Below are 22,041 nucleotides of genomic sequence, written 5' to 3' on the forward strand. Positions count from 1 at the left end.
CCCAACACATGACATCCAGTGTGTGTGTCGCTCCGCAGCCAAGGTCAAGCTCAACGCCATCTCTTTTGTCTAGGCCTTTTCACCCCTGGTGACACACCTGGAGACCGGTTAAGGCTTACTCGCCACATCTACATCTTACTTCAATTTTGGCCCACACATGCCCAAAAGTTCTGCACAGTACTGTATATTAATAAAGAAATAATAATCATTTATTTATGAGCTTACTTTAGAAAAAGGAAAATTAGGAAACTATTTTTAAAATCATGATAAGATAGTTCAAATCCAGTATTAGGATATGTATCATATCTTGATTTCAGCATCTTTCAAATTGCTCTGACAATCACTGAATATGATTGTTGAATACTGTGAGCTTTATCTGGTGTCTTGTTGTGATTGGCCTGTTGAAATCAGAGTCGTTTCTCTATTGAGATCAATGCAAAGACACTCACTCCCACAAAAGACAGCGCAGTGACTGAATGTGATGAACTATTTTCTAATGTTGACCTGGGATTTAAGTGTCTGGTTTGTTAGAGTTTCCTATCAAAGACTGAAGCTGCTGTCCTGTAGCTGAACTTTCTAATGTGCCAGTGAAAGCAGGGCAATTAAAGGCAGGGTTTCCAGATGGAAATCAATAATGTATCAAATTTTTATTTATACATACAGTACTCTGCATGCACACCCGTTGGGCATACATGATCTATGAGTAGATCTGACAGAGGGAAGGAGGCAAAGACTGAGAAACGGCAGATAATGACCTTGACCTTGGCAACAGGTATCTCCTGGCTCATATGGGTATCTGCAGTGAATATTCTCAGCTGAAGGATTTATCAGAGTGGCAGACCATCATATTAACTCTTTGTATTAGTCATAGGTATCTTTATTGTTAACCCACAGGCGCTAACACTTAGCATCCAATAAGCTCTAAAGCAAAGAGGATGCAGTAGGTTGTGAATAATAGTGAGGCAGTGGTTGTTTAGAGAGACAAAGTCCTGGCCCCTCCATACACACACAAAACCACACACATCCACACACAGGGTCCAAAACTCAATCCAGCAGCCATAACACAGAGACAGAGTGGCATCAACCTCTATTATCTAGTCCCTATGCTGCTAACACAAAAGGCTCCCTGGAACAAAAATCCAATCAGTCCTCTCTAGGAGGATTTGCTCCACAGAAGTGCTCAGCAACACTGGTGGCTCTGCTGGTGACAAAGAAATAATCTCAGAGCCCACAGCCTGTTCGCAGCCTGTTTACTGCCTCCATCACATCGCCCTTTTAGAAGGAGGACACGCAGACAGACTCTTCGCTCCTCTTGTTGTCATTTACTGTCCTCTGAGTTTAGCACCCTCAATCTCTCTCGCCGTCTCTGCATGCAGAAACATGAAACACATGGCTGACTGTGTGTACAGTGCGTGAAATTACCGTATTTGCCACACAGGGACTATTTACTCTGAGCATTAGTAATATAGGCTTGACAAAAAAGACCCTTCAGACATAAAAGCTAGAGACAGGTTTGGAATAATTGTTTGATGACAAATATTTTCAGACTATTTTCAACATTGTGCTGCTCCCACCCCTCTTTGCCCCCTTTCTTCTTCTCACCCTCCCTTCCTCCCAGCTCCTATCTCTCACAGTCCTCCACTCTTTGTCTGGTGAATTATCACACTCATTCTCCATTCATTAGCATGCTGCTGCTTATTTAGCTACGCCACTGAGAAGCCTTCAAGAAAATCAACTGGAAAATACTCAATATAACGCGGCCAGCCCCCCCCCCCCCCCCCACCACCACCACCACCACCACCATCACACCTCCTCCTCCCCTCCCTCCCCTTTCCTCCTCCCTCACTCCAATCCTTCATCTCGTCTTTGTTTGTTTTATGTGTGTTTTTTTTTTTTTTTAGCCCACATCAAAATGGAAGCATAGCCAGCCCATAATGAAGGGGAGGGAGATAAAATATGCAAATTCACACAGAAAGGATATAATTAGGGCAATAATAGGAAGTGTTGTTTTCACAGCTGCTCATTTACACAAAACACAGATTTTTTTTAAATAATGTTCTTTGCATTCTTCTTCTCCTGTCCTCGTCCCTCCCTCCCCTCCTGAAGGTGCAAAGCCTAACAAGTCCACTCCAAACAAATCACTGCAGATATGCAGGCAGGAAACCATACATTCACACTAATCAAGTCATACAGAGATTTCTATTAGCCCAGATGCACCACAGAGCTGGACGGCAAGCAGGAGGCTGCATACATTTTAAGACCTGAATGGGAACCATCATTTATGAACAGTAAAATGATTGTAGATATTGGCCAAAATACAAGACTTTTTTATTTCCTTGGTCTGCAAACAAGTGAGGTTATCTTGTATTTAGGGTCAAGATTTTTAAATGTTTATATACCTTTACAACATGAGTACATCTCATGACAAACTGGCACTTACAACTGGAGCATAAGGGGAAAACACAACAATCATCCAGAACAAAGTAGTTGTAAGTGATGCATGCCGTAAATGCATGGATAATAGAGCAATGGAAATGCCAGTGTCTTAAGAGAGGAGAAGTGCATATGTGTGGGCATGAAAACTGTAGACCATTTAGATCATCAACTGGTGGCCAAGGGGCCATATCAGGGCCCCCCAAAGCCCTCATCCCGCCCAAAGAGATGAAGGTGAAGAAACGCTCCAAACTAAAAAAATAGCAGAACTGATTACTATGTTGTAGGAAAGCCAACATGTAATGTTCTTATATGTACATGCAGGGTTAAGATTTCTAAAGAAAAACAATGCTTATTTACTCTTTAATTTTTTTTCTAACAGTCTGTCTTGAACAGGGGTTCATCCTATAATCAGGGTTGTTACACAGGTAAATATGATACTGAATTATTCTTAACAAAAATGAAATGATTTGAAATGAATCCATGAAACGATAGGCACAATCAGCGAAGACACCCCTAATCTCAATTGTACCCATATGCACTATGCTAAGTTACATAACCTACCACATGGCCTTTAGTTGCCACAGCACTGCCACCTGCAATAGACTCAAGCTCTGCACATGCAAGCACCAGGTAAGGTAAGGCATGGCAAAGCAAGATTATTTGCATCATTCATAGTTAAAAACAGAACATTTGTGACAAAGAGAGCCAGCAAAAGGCATAAAAATGAATATTTCCTAAGGTAGACTGATATGTAGAAACATCAGGACATCAGAGGGGTTGTCAAGCAGGACTTGCCTTTTGGAGGTGTTTTGTTTGTTTAATCTCAATGAATGAGGCCAGACAATAAACTCCAACAAACCATGGCCACCTCTAAACAAGGCTGCCCATAAGGAGGGGATAAAGTGGGAAACTTTCTGAGGGCCTGCCACATTTGGGGGCCAATAAAGATTGGAAAAACATGGCCCCTCATAAATTTAAGCAATAACAACAATTATATATTCAATAAAAATAACCCAGATAACATATTAAAGCTACAAAAATGCATTTTTTTTCATCTTCATTCTTTCGTAAAATGTTCTTTCTTCTTTGTTTTTCAATATTAATGTCCTGGGCTTACCTAACTTAAGTATTAAGTAATTTTTTTGGACTTTGAACAGTCTCTTAAAGCATACTGGAAAAAAAGACAAGAAAAAGGACATGAATATTGACCTGAACAAGGACTTTTTTTAAGTTGGCCTCAAAGTTGATCGAGCCTGGCTATGGAGGCAATTGTAAGCCAGGATTCCAGCGCTAATGTTATTTATTTATACATTTTTATTAGTAAATCAGATCCAAAGAGGGCCCTTAAACTTAGTCTGTGAGGGGGCCCTCAATGTCCTGGAAGGCTACATTACCAAGTAACACCAACAGGTGGCAATATAAGGGCATGAAAAAGAAGACTAGCTAATTCATATTTCCATTCAGACAACGTGGTTTCTTTAATTTCGTTATATATTATTTCAAGGGAAGACCAAGTCAACATAGACCCAATACAAATCAATTTGTCTATTATTAAGCTTGAACTAAACATCAGACAACCTAAGCAGCAAACAGGGTTGAACAGATGAAGTTACCTACAGGCACAAGTGCGAATATTGTTTGACTATTTTCTGTGTGCGTGTCAGAGGTGGCTCTGTCTTGAAATCTGGGCCGGGATGGCTTGGGAAGCTTGGGGTCACCTACAGTGGGAATGCCCTGTGCGCTCTGTACAACTCTTTGATAGAATGAGTTGAAGGTCGTGTCCCTTTGCTTTGATTGTAAACTCCCCAGCAGGGCTTCGATGTGCTTCTTAACATCAGAAGGTGACAACTTTGGTGACTGGATGGCTAAATTTATCTCTTCCATAGGAGCCATAACATCCACAAATAGCCGCAGTGTATTATTTTTATATGAATCATTTATTAAATGATTCATTAAAATCCATTTAATCTTGTCATTTGAGCTTTTTATTCTGAAAATGTGCACAGACCTTGTCTGCTGTATTGAATGACATAGTGGACTTGCCTCTGGCAACATGGCAGTTACATCAGCATCTGGCCTTCCAAACTCCCGTAGCATATTATGTCTGTGCAAAGTGATACTTGAATTTGGATCATAAATTGATTCAGTAAAATTAATGTTATGTAATCGCTGTGCTTGTTAGTCTGAAAAGTCACATATTTTTCGTCTACTTATATTTCCTTATGTGTCGAACTTGCCTATATTAATATGCCGGCGATTCACAAAGAAAACAATGAAGAAGCCGTTCAAGTTCAAGTGACTTCCGGTATTAGAAGACGAGGTATGACAGCGCTCATCCGACATCCGGTGTGAAGCGGAGGTCCTCCAATGCATCCAGGTCCCTCTCCAAAAAGTTGCAAAAAAAAGCCTCCTGACTTAGTATACACACTTATTGTTTTGTGTTTGTTGTACACAGATAAAAAAAGGCCACTGGCTACTTTATTTCGATCAATTAAATGAGACCTGGTGCAGTAACATAAAGTTTAAACACTTTATTCTTTTGAAAAGGAGTGAAGAGGTCAAACTTAGCATTTCAAAGAAATGCAGTGAGCATGGCTAAAAGGTGTTAAATATCAGTGCACAAACAGAACAGAGACAGAGCCGGGATGAAATAAGAAAGCCGACTGAACCAAAAGGTACTCCGTACACATGAGGGGTTAAGTTTAATAATTCATCTGCATGAGTAATAAACAAGATAGATTCCTGGTCTGATAATAAATCTGGCACCACACCAAAGTGTAAATAATCTCTAAGAAGTAAGCTCTGCGTAGGAGTTAGAGGCTGCAGTGAAAAACCTACTGTACCGGTTTATGACAGAACTCTATGAGTGCAATTTGGAAGAGGGCTGAGAAAAATACATCATAGTCAAAACAACAGCAGCACCACAACAAAGACACAAATCCATGATAGATCACTGTATTGTTTGGATGGCAGCCCAGAGACTTTCATCTGAAGAAATAGAAGTTATTAAATGGTTGAAAGAAGGCCAGGCTTCTGAGTTGTGTAAGTAAAAGTAAACTTGGTTGACCCCATGCACCAAGAAATGTCTGCTCTCTGATGCATGCTATGCAAATAGAAATTCTGTTACGTCCATTCATACGTCCATCAGTTTTCTTCTGCTTATCAAGGACCAGGTCAAGGTGGCAACAGGCCAAGCAAGCCAGCCCAGACATCCCTCTCCCCAGCAAACCTTTTCCAGCTCTTACTTGGGGATTCTGAGGCCAGATGAGATATATAATCCCTCCAGCAAGTCCTTGTTCTACCCCGAGGTCTCTTTCCAGCTGGCCATCCCCGGAAAACCTTCACAGGGAGGCGATCAAGAGGCATTCTGATCAGCTGCCCGAACCACCTCAGCTGGCTCCTTTCAAGGCAAAGAAGCAGGGGCTCTATTTGGAGCCCCCTCACAATGCTCAGGCTCCTCACCCTATCTCTAAAGCAGGGCATACACTGTGTGATTTCAAGCTGATCCTACGACAGTAGGACAGTAGCATGATTCATGTGCTCACACCATACAGTCCAATGGTCGTGCCTGACCAGAATGCTCACACTGTATGAGTGAAGTCGGGATGGAGTGTGACAGAAATCTGTGGACAAAAGTCTCACACACTGAGGATGAAGTGTTTCCAGTCATATTATCTTGATCTCTCTCTCTCTGTCCCACACACACAAACAGCATCACCATCTGTGTCAGCTGCAGGTCCGCGGTTAATATTTCCTGCCCATTTATTTCCTTTATCATAGCAGGGGTGGAGGGGCATCAGAAAGTCATTCCAGCTGTTGTCATGGTAATAAAACCCAATTAGTGCAATTTGCACCACACATATGTGGTATTTGCGTCGCCCAAGATAAACTGGCATCTTCTTGCATCTTTACATTGACTTTACATGTAATTAACTCATGCAAGTGATTTTACTCGTGTCTAGTGTGAACACAACATAGGAGTTGGATGTGCCAAATAAGCATGGCCAAGGGTCTCATCTGGGTGGGTAGCAGGTTTGCCATGACCCCCTGTCAGTGCTGAGGATGTCCCAAGGGCCTGAAAACTCCCCAGTGGTCTCTAGGCACAAAAAGACCTAGACAAAAGACATACCACTGAGCTTGACCTCGGCAGCCTGGTGACACGCATACCTGTCAACATGTATCAAGCTTGAATCCCCAGTACATGCATAAGACTTATGCACATGACTGTATTTTATTCTGCTCATTTAAAATGTGTGTGGTTCTAGGTTTTTTTTCAAGCACACTGGATCACTCCTAAAACATCTCACACCGCAGCAAAATCTGGCAAATCATTCTTAAAGAACCATAAAAAAAATTGTGACTTTGTTTAGGTATGATGGTGGGGAGAAGCGGGCCAAAACTGTTTCAATTCAAGCAACAGGATTTTCATTAAAACTGCACTGGTGAAACACATCAGAAATGCTAATTTTATCTTTTAATTCCTTAGGCCTACTTCAGGAAGCTAATAACTTGACCTTAAGAGGTTTTTCATTTTGTAGCTTGTTAGCACATTTTCTACCTGAAGATTGATGATGCTGGAATGCTGCACAGTCCCTCGAATTAATATTAATTTCATCAGTAATTACTGGAATTTGGCACTTAGGCTAATGTTTATATGATGCCCTTTTATTGGCTATGTGATATGAGGAACCAGTAAAAATGCTTGTACATTTTGTTTCTTTCTTCTTTAAATAAAAAGTGTAGGATTGTGTTTGTCACCTGCTGTTTGTCACTGAAAACACCTGCACTCATCAGGTTGATCCATGGAAAAAAAATATGGTTGACATGATTATGATACTGACAGTTATCGTCACACTTGAAGATTCATGTGTAAACTTACAGTCTAAGACATGGCGTTTGAACAGGAAGAGGAGCTGGCTGTGCAATAATGTGACCTCTGACACTGAGATATGTCTGGTGTTTTTTGTCCGAGTAAAACAAAGCAGAAAAGAATATCTTTAGAGAGAGGGAGAGAGAAAACCTCATGAAGAACATTTCTATTGTGTTTGGACAGAAAGAGCTGAGAAATGAAGACATAAACAGAAAAGTGATAGAAGGAAACAGGAAAGTGAGGAGAGATCTGAGAGCTGCCTATTATCTCCATAGTGCTTCGTTGCTTTGGACACACATGCATGAAGCTAAAAGTGTGCGGACACGTTCACATTCTCGCACAAAACCTTCCTCTTAAATCTGCCCAGATCTCATGAATATGATTGACCTTTTTTTTTTCCACTGTAATGCTGAGAGCGCATAAAGGGGAAAGGAGAAACTAAACAGAGGCGAGCTGAGTTAATTTAGAACAACACTTTATTGGCTGCTGACTGCAGATATGGAAAAGGACAATCTAATCAATAAACTAAAGGAATGACAATAGCCTCTCAAATCAATGTCTGCACCCCATTTTCTCATGGTGAAAAGACAAAGCCTTCAGCGCAGGTGTTTTTGTTGTTCTGTTTGCACCTGTGCGTGTGCTTTGAGTGTATGTGAGTGAGTGTATTTGGCTGCTGCTGTGTTGGAACAGTTGCTAGGACTAATCATTATTTAGTTGTGGCGGGGCTGGAAAGGTCAGCAGTCTGAAATGTCAGGCTGTGTTCAACAGGAGCCAGATGCAGCCGTGCGCTGCTCAAGTGTCCAATTAAAGAGGGCCGAGTGAGGTTTGAGTGGGTCTGCGTGTGGGAGCGAGGGTGTGTGCATGAAATGAGAAGGACAGAGACAGGAGATAGTGCGTGTTTTCTGTTGTTAATCCTCTGCTTTCACACAAATAAATACAATTAATACATGTGTAGGTGTGAATATTTCTTCAGAGGAGCTAATGAGCGCTGTTAGAGCGAGGCTAACAGAGCAGCACCGCCACAATGTGTATGAAATCAGTTTCTCCCTCACACTCAGTACGTCATGAGGCCATTAGTTTGTTCTCACCCTGTGTTTCCTTCTGGTGTCCATGAGATGAAGATAAAAATGATAAAGAAAGGGGGGAACAATACCAGAGAAAAAGGGCAGAAATAAGAGGACAAAGGGGATGTGACAAAATAAGATCGCTCATAAATAATAATGGATAATAGGAGATGCTTAGTCAAATGAGCAGAGTGAGAGAAGGATGACAAGGAGAAAGGGAGCGAAGGAGTGGAAACTCCTTTAATCTGCAGGCAGAAGGAGAGGGTGTCCTGCCTGTTTCCCTATCAGAGTCATTCATCTGAGCGCCTCACCTGCTCTTCATACAGCCATCATAATTACCTCCACCATGCTTAGTGTGTGTGTGTGTGTGAGCACATGTCCGCTCACCCACTGTGAATGGTAATGAGCAGTGGGGCAGGATAAAATATGTCTGCCAAGTTAAGAATATAATAGACTTCCTTTCAAGGCCACACGTAACAACAGTCTGAATAATGACCTGCAATAATTTACACAGCACACAGAGTGCCACGCTGGTCAGAGGAAGACGCCTTTCAAAGAGGAATAATTGAAGGCTATTTCAGCCTATCCAGGGCCCCTTCATGAGTGTGGACCTGAGAGAGGGGACTCCTGCTGTGTACTGGAATTTACAGTACACTCATTCAGGATCATAGAGGATTTAAAGCTCCAAGGAGGAACTTTTAGTTTACATTGATTTTCAGAGGTGTCACGTAACGAAGTACAAATACTTTGTTACCTCACACAGGTATAAATTTTGGGCATCTGTACTTTATTGGAGTAATTAATTTTCAGCCAACTTTTTACTTCTACTCCTTACATTTTAAAAATAGCCTCATTACTCCTATTTCATTTCAGCTTGTTTTCATTCCGGCTAGCCATTGTTCAAAAAAACACACAAAAAAAAACCCCAACCAAAAACCTATCCAGATAAATCGCACCATCCGGATAGAGTGAATTTGATTGTGGTTGGATGAGAAGTATAAACACAACACCATTCCGACACCCTATTGGTTTGTACACAATCCATCGCACCTGCGCACATGACACAAATCCCATCACACTCCAGCAAGGAAATATCAGACGTATGTAGCCTAGTACGAAGATGTCCGTGGCAGGGACTCAAAAGAGCTCGAGCGAAATGTCCTAACCAAGCACCAGCGAGGACGTTGGTAGCCAGGAAGGTCAATACTTATAGGCAACTAGTCGTCATATCTTCCACTCCATGAAACACATGTTAATTCTCAGTATAGTACACATATATGGTTCTTGAATGTATTTGCATTGTACTAAAATGCGTTCATTTTCAATGGGCATAAATGTGGCTGAAACAGGTGCATCCCAAATTTTTCAACATTAACATTTTAATATAACATTATAGTCATTATGCCCTTTAGAAAAATGTGTTTTTGGGGAGGGGGGGTAGTGCTCTACAGGCCCCTGTGGCGCAGCCTAAGCTTTTGTCCTTAATAGCATTTCTTCCCCCTTACATTACTTTTACTTTTATAGTTTAAGTAGTTTTGAAACCAGTACTTTTACACTTTTACTTGAGTTGATGCTTCAACATCTACAGAAGTCTTTTTAAACTCTATTATCTATACTTCTACCTGAGTAATGAATGTGAATACTTTTGACACCTCTGTTGATTTTGGCATCCCCTGTGTGTCCCACAGGGGGGGTACCAGTGATGGTTTGATTATGATCATCCTCCATTCTTTTAACCATGTCCATATCGCTCCCTGTGAGCCTGCTGATAAAAATATAACTAAAGTCTGTCACTGGCATCACTAGTTAATACACAGGCAACACTGTCATTTTCAGTCTGCTTCATGTCAGCTTAAAAACCCACAAACAGCTCAGTGGACAAGTAAAAAGTAATCTGCACGTTGTGTTATCAAACATTTTAGTTTGTAATTGTTCTATTTCACTGTTTTCATTACTTTTTGATTTGTAGCATGTTCTTTTTTCTGTGGTTAAGCTAACGTTGTGCCTAACAAAACTTTTTTTCTTTTCAAAATAAAAGCAGGATTTTATCAAAACAGGAAGTAAAGTACTCTTAGCTAAAGACAGCACAAATTGCAACAACAACCAGAGTCTCAACCCATTCTCAAAACTCCAAATGTTGTTGGGTCAGACATGACTTTAGCATTGACAAGCAAATATGGCTGGCTGCTAGCGACGTGTTACATCCGCTGTAGGAGCAGTTTTGGTCCAGCTCCCTCCCTTGTCAGTTCACAGGAGGGACATTGGGAACTATCAGATAATTTGGCCTTTGCTGACTTTGGTCCAAAGGGGGCAATCAGGCTAACAATTGGCTTGAATCTTGTAGTGTGAACTTCACTTTACACAGCATAAGCATCTAAAGTGGAACTCCTAAAAAGTATAAATGCTGTGATAATTACCAAGATTTCAGTGAGTCATTTTGTACATGCACTCCAGATTATTTCTTAATACATATGTCAAATTCTGTTTTTCCAAGAATGAGCACTTTGAAGCTGTCTCCCATCTCTAAGTCATGGTGTAAGGCCACATTAGTGAAACAGGGCAACACTATCTCTAATAATAATAATACTAAAATTAAGGATTATAAAGTGCATTTCTTTGCAATCTATGAAAAAGGTCTTTAACTCTGTTTTACTTTTTTTTTTAACTAAGCTTTTTGTTAAGCACTGTCTGAGGGAGCGTTACCTCCAATTTCAACATACAACGACTGCGCTGCGATCCGCCGGCAAATCGTATGCAGAGCACAAAGCTCCCTTTCTAGCCTATCAGAGCATTTCCACAGCCGGCACTCCAGTCCGGCAGTGGCACGTCCCTGGAGCGCCACTCCGCTCATTGGAGATATGCTGAAGATCTATTTTCAGCACTGGCTGCTGCCAAACAGCATCAAAACCCGTTGATCAGAAAGCTTCAGAAAGGAAGTCACAAGCGTAGAATATCCAGTTCTCTTAAAATACAACATGATACACAGACTCCCGGTCGTAAATCATCACCATGTCAACATTATGTCTCATCTTGCAGCAAGAGCAAAGGGTCACTGAGAGGTGGGTCACAGAGCTACAACGGTGCCATTGACAAGGAAAAGTTAACTTTTGAGGACATTTAGCCAAAGAATTTTACATAAAACCACAGATCCTTTAAGCAAACATTGACCTTTTATCTTCCTAATGTACTCACCCAGTGGTGGAAGCAATAATATCATGGACTTATACTGGAAAGGATGATAAATTAACCCCAAAAGGAAAAATCGTCTGCTGTTGACATACTATTCCTGCGTGAACTCACAGTTCTTCTGTGTTCTCTGCCTGCTGATCAGGGCTGTGCGCCGCAGCGCAGCACTCAAGACACTCTTCCATTGGGTGAGGTCGCTCGCCTCTGTTAGGAGCAAACCCGCGGCGCAGTCATCCTATGTGGAAATTGCGGATAAGAATTCAGAAATTTCATTGCCAGTAATTGAAAAGATTTCCACAAGGACTTCAAACATTACGACTTAAAATGTGATGCTGCAGTCGATCTAACCAGCAAAAACAGACAATGAAATTCTAATGATTTTGATGGCTAACTGCAATTTTTCAAGACAATATGTAAATGTACTTGTTTTTGCCACCAAAACTCGACCTTCAATAAGACCCCTACACAAGACTCTGTCTTGGTTGATGCTTGCATCTTGTGTTTTTAACCCTGTAGCTTTCGGCAAAGAGACCAATGAGTGATGCAATAACCTAAAAAGAGTTTATGTATTGATCTGTAAAATGCTATCACTATGGTGCTATCTCTTTAAATCACTATCACTATGATGCTATCACTTTAAATACAAAGTCCTTTTCAGTATTCCCAATCTGAAAGTAAACAAAATATAATGAACTGCACATGTAAAGATTTTGGAAGAGTTATCTTTAGACCCACAGAGCTCAGCAATTACTAAATTAATATTGTTTGCTTCAGGTAATGACCACTCTCCTAATCAAACAGTGCATGTGTGAGGGTGACAAAACCAAAAGAGATGTTTGTATTTCTGAAAAAAGACATCTGTGCAGCATTCCAGTAATTAGACCTTTTCATGAGGGCACTGAAAGAGTGACTGAAAAAAATCCCTCATCACTGAGACAACAATGCAAACCAAACAACTACACCCATCTGACCACTAAGATTTTTAGTGGCTTCTTAAGTCTAAAATGTAAAGACACAAACAGATTTAAACTACTCCAATAATGAACATCAAAGCCTAGATATAAATCACTGTAACACATCAGAAATGCTGTGGCATCATTTGGTATGCAGTCTAATCCTTCTCCTTGTTCTCACATGACCATAAAGGTGTTGCTATGAAGTTTTCTCACAATCTTTTTCCCCCTCTGGTTGCCCTCTGTTGAATGTGATTGGCAGGGGTGAGACTTGCCTCTGCCCAGGGCCTGAGGAACAGCTGCAACATAAACCCGCTAAATTAACCCGGCCTCCATGAGCCTCACATATGCATTATTCTAATCAAAGCACATTAGATCATCCAGATACTATAGACATATGGGTCTCTGTATCCTCTTTGCCGTCCCCATCTGTTTTCCCCTCCCCGGGTTTTCACATTTCTCCTTACTTTCCATCTCAGTGGCTCCCTCGTTCTCACGCCTGCCTCTCTTCAGTAAAAGACGAGCAGAGATTTCTAACAACTACTTTGTGACATGTTTGCACAACCTTGGAGTTCCACATGTGTTTCTGACTGCAGCATATTACAAGTCTGAGGTGCAGGTTTGACACGGTTGACACTACAATGCAGAGCATGTACACAGAGTTTACTTCTCATATACACTATATTGCAAAAAGTATTCACTCACCCATCCAAATAATTGAAATCAGGTGTTCCAATCACTTTCATGGCCACAGGGGTATAAAATCAAGCACCTAGGCATGCAGACTGTTTCTACAAACATTTGTGAAAGAATGGGTCGCTCTCAGGAGCTCGGTGAATTCCAGTGTGGTACTATAATAGGATGCCACCTGTGCAACAAGTCCAGTCATAAAATGTCCTCACTCCTAAATATTCCACAGTCAACTGTCAGTGGTATTACAACAAAGTGGAAGCAATTGGGAACGACAGCAACTCAGCCACGAAGTGGTAGGCCACATAAAACAACAGAGTGGGGTCAACGGGTTCTAAGGCGCATAGTACGCAGAGGTTACCAACTTTCTAAAGATTTCAACTTTCTAAACTAAACATGTACAAAGTACAACTTACATTTACAACACGGTTCATAAAACTTAGTATGGGACTCCCTGGAGATTACAGTGTCTTATTCAGTCTTTACCTTTGAAGTAAAAATAAAATAATTGTAACACAGGTATTCTTTTACAAGTAACTAAGTCACATATGCTGTTTGAGCTAGCTAACATTACCTTGCAAATGCAAATACAGTACTCGCGGATGGCGCAGACAATCCAAAAACATCAACTTCAGTAAAGCCTAAAACACAAATATCCTTACTTACCCTACCAGCAGTTGCAAGGTGTGAGCATGAGCACTAAATGTTTGAGTAGCGTTTCCTCTCACAACTCCTTTTCTCTTTTGGTGTCTCCCTCTCTCACTGAATCTTACAACAGTGATTTTCTGTGTCCGTCAGTCAATCAGCAAGCTTGGTTGGGAAATGACACAGGTAAGATAATAGTGCCAGATATGCAACACAAAATACAACAATCCACTGTCCACGTTTATGAATGAATTTAGTGAGCTGTGTGGTGTTATATAGCTTAATATAGGCTACAACAGGGATCATTTCTATGCAAACAGTAACATTTGGTACAGCTAGAACTAAAAGTGAAATATCAACATAACCCTCCCTGCAGCAGCTGCAGCCCCTCACCCAGTTTACTGCTTAGACTGAGAGTGAAAAAGAGTCACCACTGGAAAGAACAGCCATAATAGAGGGTGGGCTAGTTTCGGTGTTAAAACTACAAAGTGAACAACCTGTAGGCCTATCTGCTCTATTTGAAAAGTCACTGGATAAAAAAATAATGATTAAGAAATGTCTAACATTTTTGGTATTTCTCTGGTTTAGACCACAGGGATTCGAAAGTAACTTGTTTCTTTGATGCTGTATGAGCATGATTTTGTCCGTTATAAGCTCCTGATATAAACATCTTATGTAAAAAAAAAAAAAAAAATCAATAAGTTCATCACACAAATTCCAAATATTGTCCCCTAAAGAATGCACATTTCAAAATTCAAAAATATTTTCACAAAAGAAAGTTATTTCCATCTATTGCAAAGATAAAAAAGATAATTTGCATTTAGGAAGACAATTTAAAAAACGTAAGGAACACCAATCTCAAGTTCCTAAACTCAAATGCATCCGTAGACCTGCTCTGGAACAACAGTCAGAACAGAAGAATACAGAAAGCAACAGTGTTCTTTTCATCAACATAAATGAATTAACTTGTTGTTGCAGTCACAGATATCAAACCAGAAAAGCACTCAGAGAACGCAGACCTCCACCATTAGCCCTATCTCCCAATAGTAAAGAATGCTTTAAAAAATTCCTGGATCCAGATGGTGATCTAGATCACTCCCAAAATCTAATCAATTCTTCCTTATGCCATTTCTGACATGTCCTGAAAATGTCTTTAAAATCCGTCCATAACTTTTTGAGTTATGTTTCTAACAAACAAACTAACAAACCCTGCCGATCACATAACCTCCTTGGCAGAGGTAATAATAAAAACAGCTTGATATAGAAATGTTTATGAGACTACCAGGTGTGTGTCAGACTAAGCTGGAATAGTTGAATTGTCTTTGTCTATGAATTTAAGATGTGTACCTGTGTTTCAGGGACATTCACAGTTACGTATGCACTATGTGTAAATCTTATCTATTTTTGGCAAAAATGGGGAAATGACAACAATAAAATAGGCAATGAGTCAAAATGGAATAAAACTAATTTGGAGGGATAATAAAGTATATGTGTTTTATATCTACAGCTATGATAACCCACGCATACACCTCACATACAGAAAAATATGGACATAGACTGAAACCTATAGACTAACCCAGGGGCACGTGCTTGCCCTAATGACCTGTGACTTCAACTAAACTCATAAATTCCAGATTATTCCATTATAAAGCTCCAAGGCAATATTTCCATGATATCTGTAATACATTACACCCTAACCCAGCATCCTTTACCACACATACGTTTGCTCATGTAACCGCCTGACAGTCATCAAATCAGCACAAACTCTGCTTCAGGCTTCAGAAAAAGTTGTGTAACTTGCTGTCATGTTTTAGTCTACACAACACCATACTATGCTAAAAACCTCAAAAGGATGGTGTGGAAGCACATGAGGATAGTTTCATACAAGTGTTTGAGTGTAAAAGAACAGGAGCAGCGAAAGTGAGGTTAAACAAATCTTAGGGACTTACCAGGGTTGGTGATGGTCAACAGATCAAGACGTCGTTGTTGCTGGAAAAAAGAGAATATATTTAGATTAGCATTGCAGAAGGCTCATCAGTATTCAGTTTCTGTAATCATGTAGCATCCATCCAGTACATACACTACCACACAACCAATCCTTAAATTTCTTAGTTGTGCTACAAGTTAACCTTTTGTAATAGTTTGTCAACGCTTCAGTTACAGTCGGATATGGACGTTATTTCTGTTGAACTATAAAGACATAAATATGTGGCTGTCTGACCAAAAAACCAATTGCGACTGTGATGACATTGTAGTCAAATACATTTTCTTAATATGGGGTTGGCCCTCCTTGTGTAGCTACAGCAGCTTCCACTTTTCTTGGAAGACTTTTACAAGATTTTGGAGAGTTTTTGTGGGAATTAGTGCCCATTCATTCTATCGAACATTGATTAGGTCAGGCACTGGTGCTGGACGAGGAGGCCTTGGCCAGTAATTACTGTTTTAGCTCATCCCAAAGGTGCTTGATGGGGTTGTGACAGCCAGTCAAGTTTTTCCACAACCAACTCATCAAACCGTGTCTTCATAGTCCTTGATTTGTGCACTGGGGCACAGTCATGTTGGAATAGAAAAGGGCCTTTCCCAAACTGTTTCCAACCCCTCCACTCTCTCTCACTTTAAACACTGTATTATGTAGATATCAACCATAGAAATATAACAGCTGAGGGATTTTTAAGAAGTGACAGAGCTACAAGCTCATTCTCACTGCTTATTTTCATTGTATAATAAACTATTTTTGCAGTGAATACAAATCAAATGCAACATTCTTCGTGTGTATGGTTTGCGTGTGTGACATTTTTTCGGAATTTGGATCTGAAAAAGAGTCATTATGACTACAAAAAGTTCTGGTTGTATATTCTAAGTCACTTCTTTACCAAATTGTGCTTAACACTCCTGTAATGAACTTCCTGTTTGTTTTGCACCCCTGTGGACAAAGGAGTTCCCCTTGTGTCTTAAATGATACATTTTGTTCATATGTAAGAAGTGTTTTAATAAAAAAAAATCCCCCTGATTCATTCAAACATTTAAACCATGTTCTGATGGAGAATCTCTGCCTTTAAATAAGTAAAAAAAAAAAAAAAGGCTGTGTGTTTCTTCAGCCTGGCGTTAATCCTACCCTCCAGCTGTGGTGTCAGGCATTTCAGATGGATATAAACAAATAGCCAGTGTTGTTGTTAATTGTCTTGCTTGCTTAAGTATTCATACTAGTGTGTTTCATAGTCAGCTTTCAGGTAAAGGTAAACCTTGTTGTAATTCAAAGTCCTTTGTGAAGAACCAACAAGTTCGTCCGAATGAAAGTATTTTCCGCAGCACTCTGTCCATGTGTGTGTAAGTGTGACCTCATGGTGTTAAAGTGTGTTTGAAAGTGTGTGCAATTTTACACTTGTCTCCAGCAGCTGAGAAGGAGCCCAGAAGAGGCGTTAGCTGAGGAGTCTAGAGAAGGCGATAGCTGGCTGCCCCTCTCTTTAACCTGGTGCCTTCCTAAAAACACACAGACACACACACACACACACACTTGACTGTTGAGCGGTGAAGTAATCAACACCTCATCCCCCCTCATCTAGCAGTCCCTCAGGAGAGAGGATCTTAACATGCTAGGAATGGATGAAGGGTCTTGTAAGTGTGTGTGTGTTGTGTTTGGATGTGACAGAGTATAGCTGGGTCACAGTCAAAGCCAGCCTTTTTGGACTACACCACATTAATATTCAAGCACCATACTAACCAGTGGTTGAGAGGGATAAGTAAAGAGCCTCTTATACTTTGAGTCGGTCTCTCCTATCATACACAGTGCTGCCTGGAGTGGGACTCTCTGATAGGCTGCTCAACACTTACTTTAGTATTTAGCAGATGCTCTTACTCAGAGAGACTTAGAATATTCTATATGAGAGGAGACGGCTAAAAAGGTTGAAATGCTGGAATAACTGCAGATGCAAGCTTAGCCATAATTAAGCTGTAATGTAGAATGCAACATTAGGTGTAATATTGTTAAAAGACAATACAACAATAACTCATCATGAGCAGGACCTTCAACATTCTGGCCATTGATGATGATGCAACATCATTGATACATTATGATATACACACCAATTCATCATGTAACAGCTGCAGTCTGCATTAAGTTAACTTTTTAAACTTTTGCAACTAACCCTTTACAACATGAATGTTGCAAAGCAAACCCAACGTTTCACTAAAAGCACCGGTATGTGACATTACAAAACCCCAGCAGCACCTTTACACTTCTGTCTTCAAATTCAGCAGAGCAATTAACATCTTAGATATGAAGCCAATAAGGTCACATCATATTTTAAAAATTCAGATGTGTTCAGTCATTTTATTAAATTTGCCAGTCTCATCTATAAATGTTGAAATTACCAGGTCCCCCCTAAGTGCTCAGCAAACTCGTGGTTCAACTCTGATTACCTGACTGTGTTTCATGCAGCTTCACTGAGCATCTCATGAAGACATAATGTGCCCTTTCATTAATTTTCTCTGGGATAAACAGCTTTTTCTATTCAGGGGATCAAACGTGAAATGCTTTAGCTGCAGTGCTCAGACTGGATGCAGACTGGGCTCTTTTTAAACTCGAACTAAAGCTGTTCTTATAGAGGGTGTGGTTTTGTACTCTTGTATGATCCTGTGCTTCCTTTGTTCTTTGCTTTATTGTGTCATATTATTATGTATTGTTTTGCCTTTTTAGTGTTGAGCTTGTTGGTGCTGTTGTTTTTCTGTGTATGTATTGTTGAGTTTTACAAGGTCCAGCAAGGGGCAAATTAGCTCAGGTTAAAATGCTGTGGCAATTGTTTACATGCTTCTTACTTGTTCTTTTACAAATAAACACTAAACAGATAAATGAATAAATAAAGACATTTAACATCTTTACAAAAGGATCAAATGAGACCAACTCAGTTAGTGCCTTTCACAGGACTCAAGGATGCTTTACAAAGAAGACATGATACAAAGACAAACAGCAGCTGACTAGGAAATGCATTAAAAGTGCTTGATTTGATGATTTGATGGGGGGGGGGGGGCGGTTTGGGAGACACTGTTGGCTGTGGTGAACAGGTGTGCTTGAGGAGAGTTTTGAACTCGCCCGAAGATGTAGTTTTGTGGATATCTGACAGAAAAGTCTTAACACATACACCCAGATGCTGAGCAGACAGAAATGACATATCTCTTGATGTTATTGTAGATGGTGGGATAATCTAACCTTGCAAAGCAGATGGATATGCCCGTTTTCCGTGTTTCTCACTGGCAAATCCATCTTACAAAGCTCCTATCTGAACCATTTGGACCCGGTTAGAAAGTGACAGGACCAATCAGCAACGACGGGCAGTACTTTCGGGGCGCAGCAGAGTCGTGACATAAGCAAGCAGCGAGACGAGACATGTGAAGTATGGCAGAAGACATTAGCATGGATGCTGCTAAAGCGTAAGGTTTATCAGAGCGTGACGACATTTCTTCGTTGAAAGAAGAACAAACAACAGCATCGAGTTGTTTTCTTTTCAAAATACGACAGCAGTCGTGTACTGACATGTTTAGAGTTTCCACGGTTCGCGTTATGCAGCTCTGTTGAGTTTATTCGTCGGTAGCAGCGCACCTCAGCTTGGGGCTATGTCACGTGTTTTGTTGATCTAATTGGCCTGTAAAGATGTGACAGACAGAACGTTCATCCAATCGCCCTCCAAGTTCTCTATTCAAAGGCTCTACCCTTTTCCAAATGCCATTTATGGAAGGTTTTCCAGGTGGATGTGTGCAACAAATCCATCTGACGTGTCAAGTTAGGGATATTCAAAATCTTTGCAATTTAACATTGAGGAGCATTTTTCTTACATCATTCCACAATTTTAGACAGTTTTTTGCAGATTAGTGAACCTCTGCCCATCTTTACTTCAGAGAGACTCTGCCTCTCTAACATGCTCCTTTTATACCCAGTCTTGTTACTGACCTGTTGCCACTTAACCTAATTAGTTGCAAAATGCTCCTCCAACTGTTTTCATTAGTACCATTCACTTTTCCAGTCCTTTGTTGCCCCGTCCCCACTTTTTTGAGATGTGTTGCTGCCATCAAATTTTAATGAGTGAATATTTCTCATGAAATGGTAAAATGTCTCAGTTTCAGAATCTGATATGTTGTGTGTCTTTTAGTGTAAATAAAATACAGGTTATGAAGTTTGCAAATTTTCATTAACATTTTACACAGCGCCCAACGTTTTTTGGAAATGACTGTAAAATATTAATGAAAATGTGAATGTGATGACCCATAGAATGATTACTGGCACAAGTTTTTTTAATTGCATGCTACTCTTTTAAAGAGAATCAGTATTTTTTTTTTCCTTATATTATTTCATAATTCAAGTGAAAGACCCTCTGAATTCTTTTATTTCTCCATCTAATAAGAAAACTGTTTAGTCAGCTGTTTTTATAATGAGAAGCAAACAACTACAATTTCAAGCAATTTTAAGCACTTAAGCAAATCTAAGTACTATTCAAACCTTTTAAAAACAACATTAAATATTTTCAAGGATTAAAGAACCCCTAAGTACCCTGTCTTTGGCTGATTTAGTGAAGGTAAAACCAAAAATGATCCACAGCTGTTTTTTTCTCTATGTTTTAAACCCTAGTGTAGGAGTGACAATGAAAATTGTTCAGAATACTTACTAGGTAAATACAGCATGACTTTCACAAAAGTATTAGTATCTGGTATATTTTCTTCAGTACACATGTATATTGAAGATTTTTTTAAATATATAAAGGCTTACAAAAATTGCAAGGGCAATTTAGAAATAATGTGGTCAATAGTTTGCCCAGAAGTGGGGGCTACAACTCCAAATCTATTGCCAGCTGTTGATAAAATAATATTGTTTGGTGCAAAAGACAAACAAGAAATGTCTGGTGGCAGCACTCCTTTAAGGTGATATTTATCAGTCTCAAAAATTCAATATTGGTTATAATCTGCCAAGAGTGCCAGGCCCCATCATCACTTACATCCTAAGCTTTTGTACACAGATGCACACATCTAAAAACAGTGAAGAGTCCCTTTTTTAAAGAGAGAACGGGCGCACTAAAAACACTGGAGTTGTCACATTCTGACAGTGATTCTTATATTAACTTAATGAAAAATGTTCAAAAGTGTTGCTAGGTTTTATAGACAGTCAAGTATCTGCCACAGCAACAGACTGTGAATAAAATAAAACTAGTAACTAATGAGACAGGCCCACCAGTTTAATAATGAGAGTTATTACAGTTGCTGGGAGACCACTCAGTGAAGAGAGAGGTGATGCAAAAGACTTTAAGGAAATTTGAGCCCTCAGAAAAGTAGCGAAAAGGCCAAATGAAGCTTTTGCTTTGACTCAGGAGAAGTCATTCCAGCGCTAAGTGCATGGAAAAACAACATCATGTGTGATGTACCTCAGTTTAATTATGTATTTTGGCCTCAGTAAAATATGAACACAAGCCCAGTATGTCTGTAGGCTGACTGTGAGGCTCTGACGGGTTTCCCATGTCAGGACTGGTGTGAGGATTCAGGGATGGATGACCATGTAAGCAGCAGAGGTCACTGTGACAACATGAGACACAGAGCAACAAGAGAGCAAGCTGAGATCATACAGGTCCAGCACTACACATACTAACACACAGACTTACACACACATACCATCCACCCCTAACCTCTGATGCTCACACAAACACACACACACTCACGAACACACACAAACACTAAGAACCTGTGGAGAAAGCTGTCTCCCTACAGTCAGTCAGATATGGAGCAACAGCAGGGATCAATATTGTCAGAGAAATGTCTTTCTTCAGCTTTGATCAGAAGACTAAATGACATCAGGAACTGCTTTATGACATATTAAACATTACTAGATAAATAGATAACAGTAAATTTATTTGGCAGCTTTTTTTCAAACAGCAGAAAATATCAGAAAAATCCCTTTGAAGCTAGAAAGATTTTTCTTTTTTTTTTTACTCATATTCATTTTCATTATTTAGATTAAATCTTTTCTGTAAATCTATCCATAGAGGCTTGTCTTTTATCCCTAATAATGTAAAATAATAATAATATCAATATGAAATAATACTAAATAAAAGCAGGAAAAAAAGGAAGTTGTGTTGTTTCCTGTCAGACTGGGAATAAAAGTTTTTCCTTTGAGAGGTTGATTAAATTAACACTTAAAATGTGCAGCACCCTCTACTGG

The 22,041-nt window shown here is 39.9% G+C and overlaps 1 protein-coding gene across 1 annotated transcript in view; it reads right to left on the bottom strand.

Moving 5' to 3' along the window:
• The window catches only part of agbl4 (AGBL carboxypeptidase 4), a 488,448-nt gene that overhangs the window by 138,456 nt on the left and 327,951 nt on the right, over positions 1–22,041 (bottom strand). Inside the window, exon 6 of the mRNA XM_041791008.1 lies at positions 15,794–15,833. Within this exon, the coding sequence (XP_041646942.1) occupies positions 15,794–15,833 (40 nt within the window). The remainder of the gene's footprint in view (positions 1–15,793; positions 15,834–22,041) is intronic.

The sequence above is a fragment of the Cheilinus undulatus genome, linkage group 7, assembly GCF_018320785.1.
Source record: "Cheilinus undulatus linkage group 7, ASM1832078v1, whole genome shotgun sequence".
Lineage (NCBI taxonomy): Eukaryota > Metazoa > Chordata > Actinopteri > Labriformes > Labridae > Cheilinus > Cheilinus undulatus.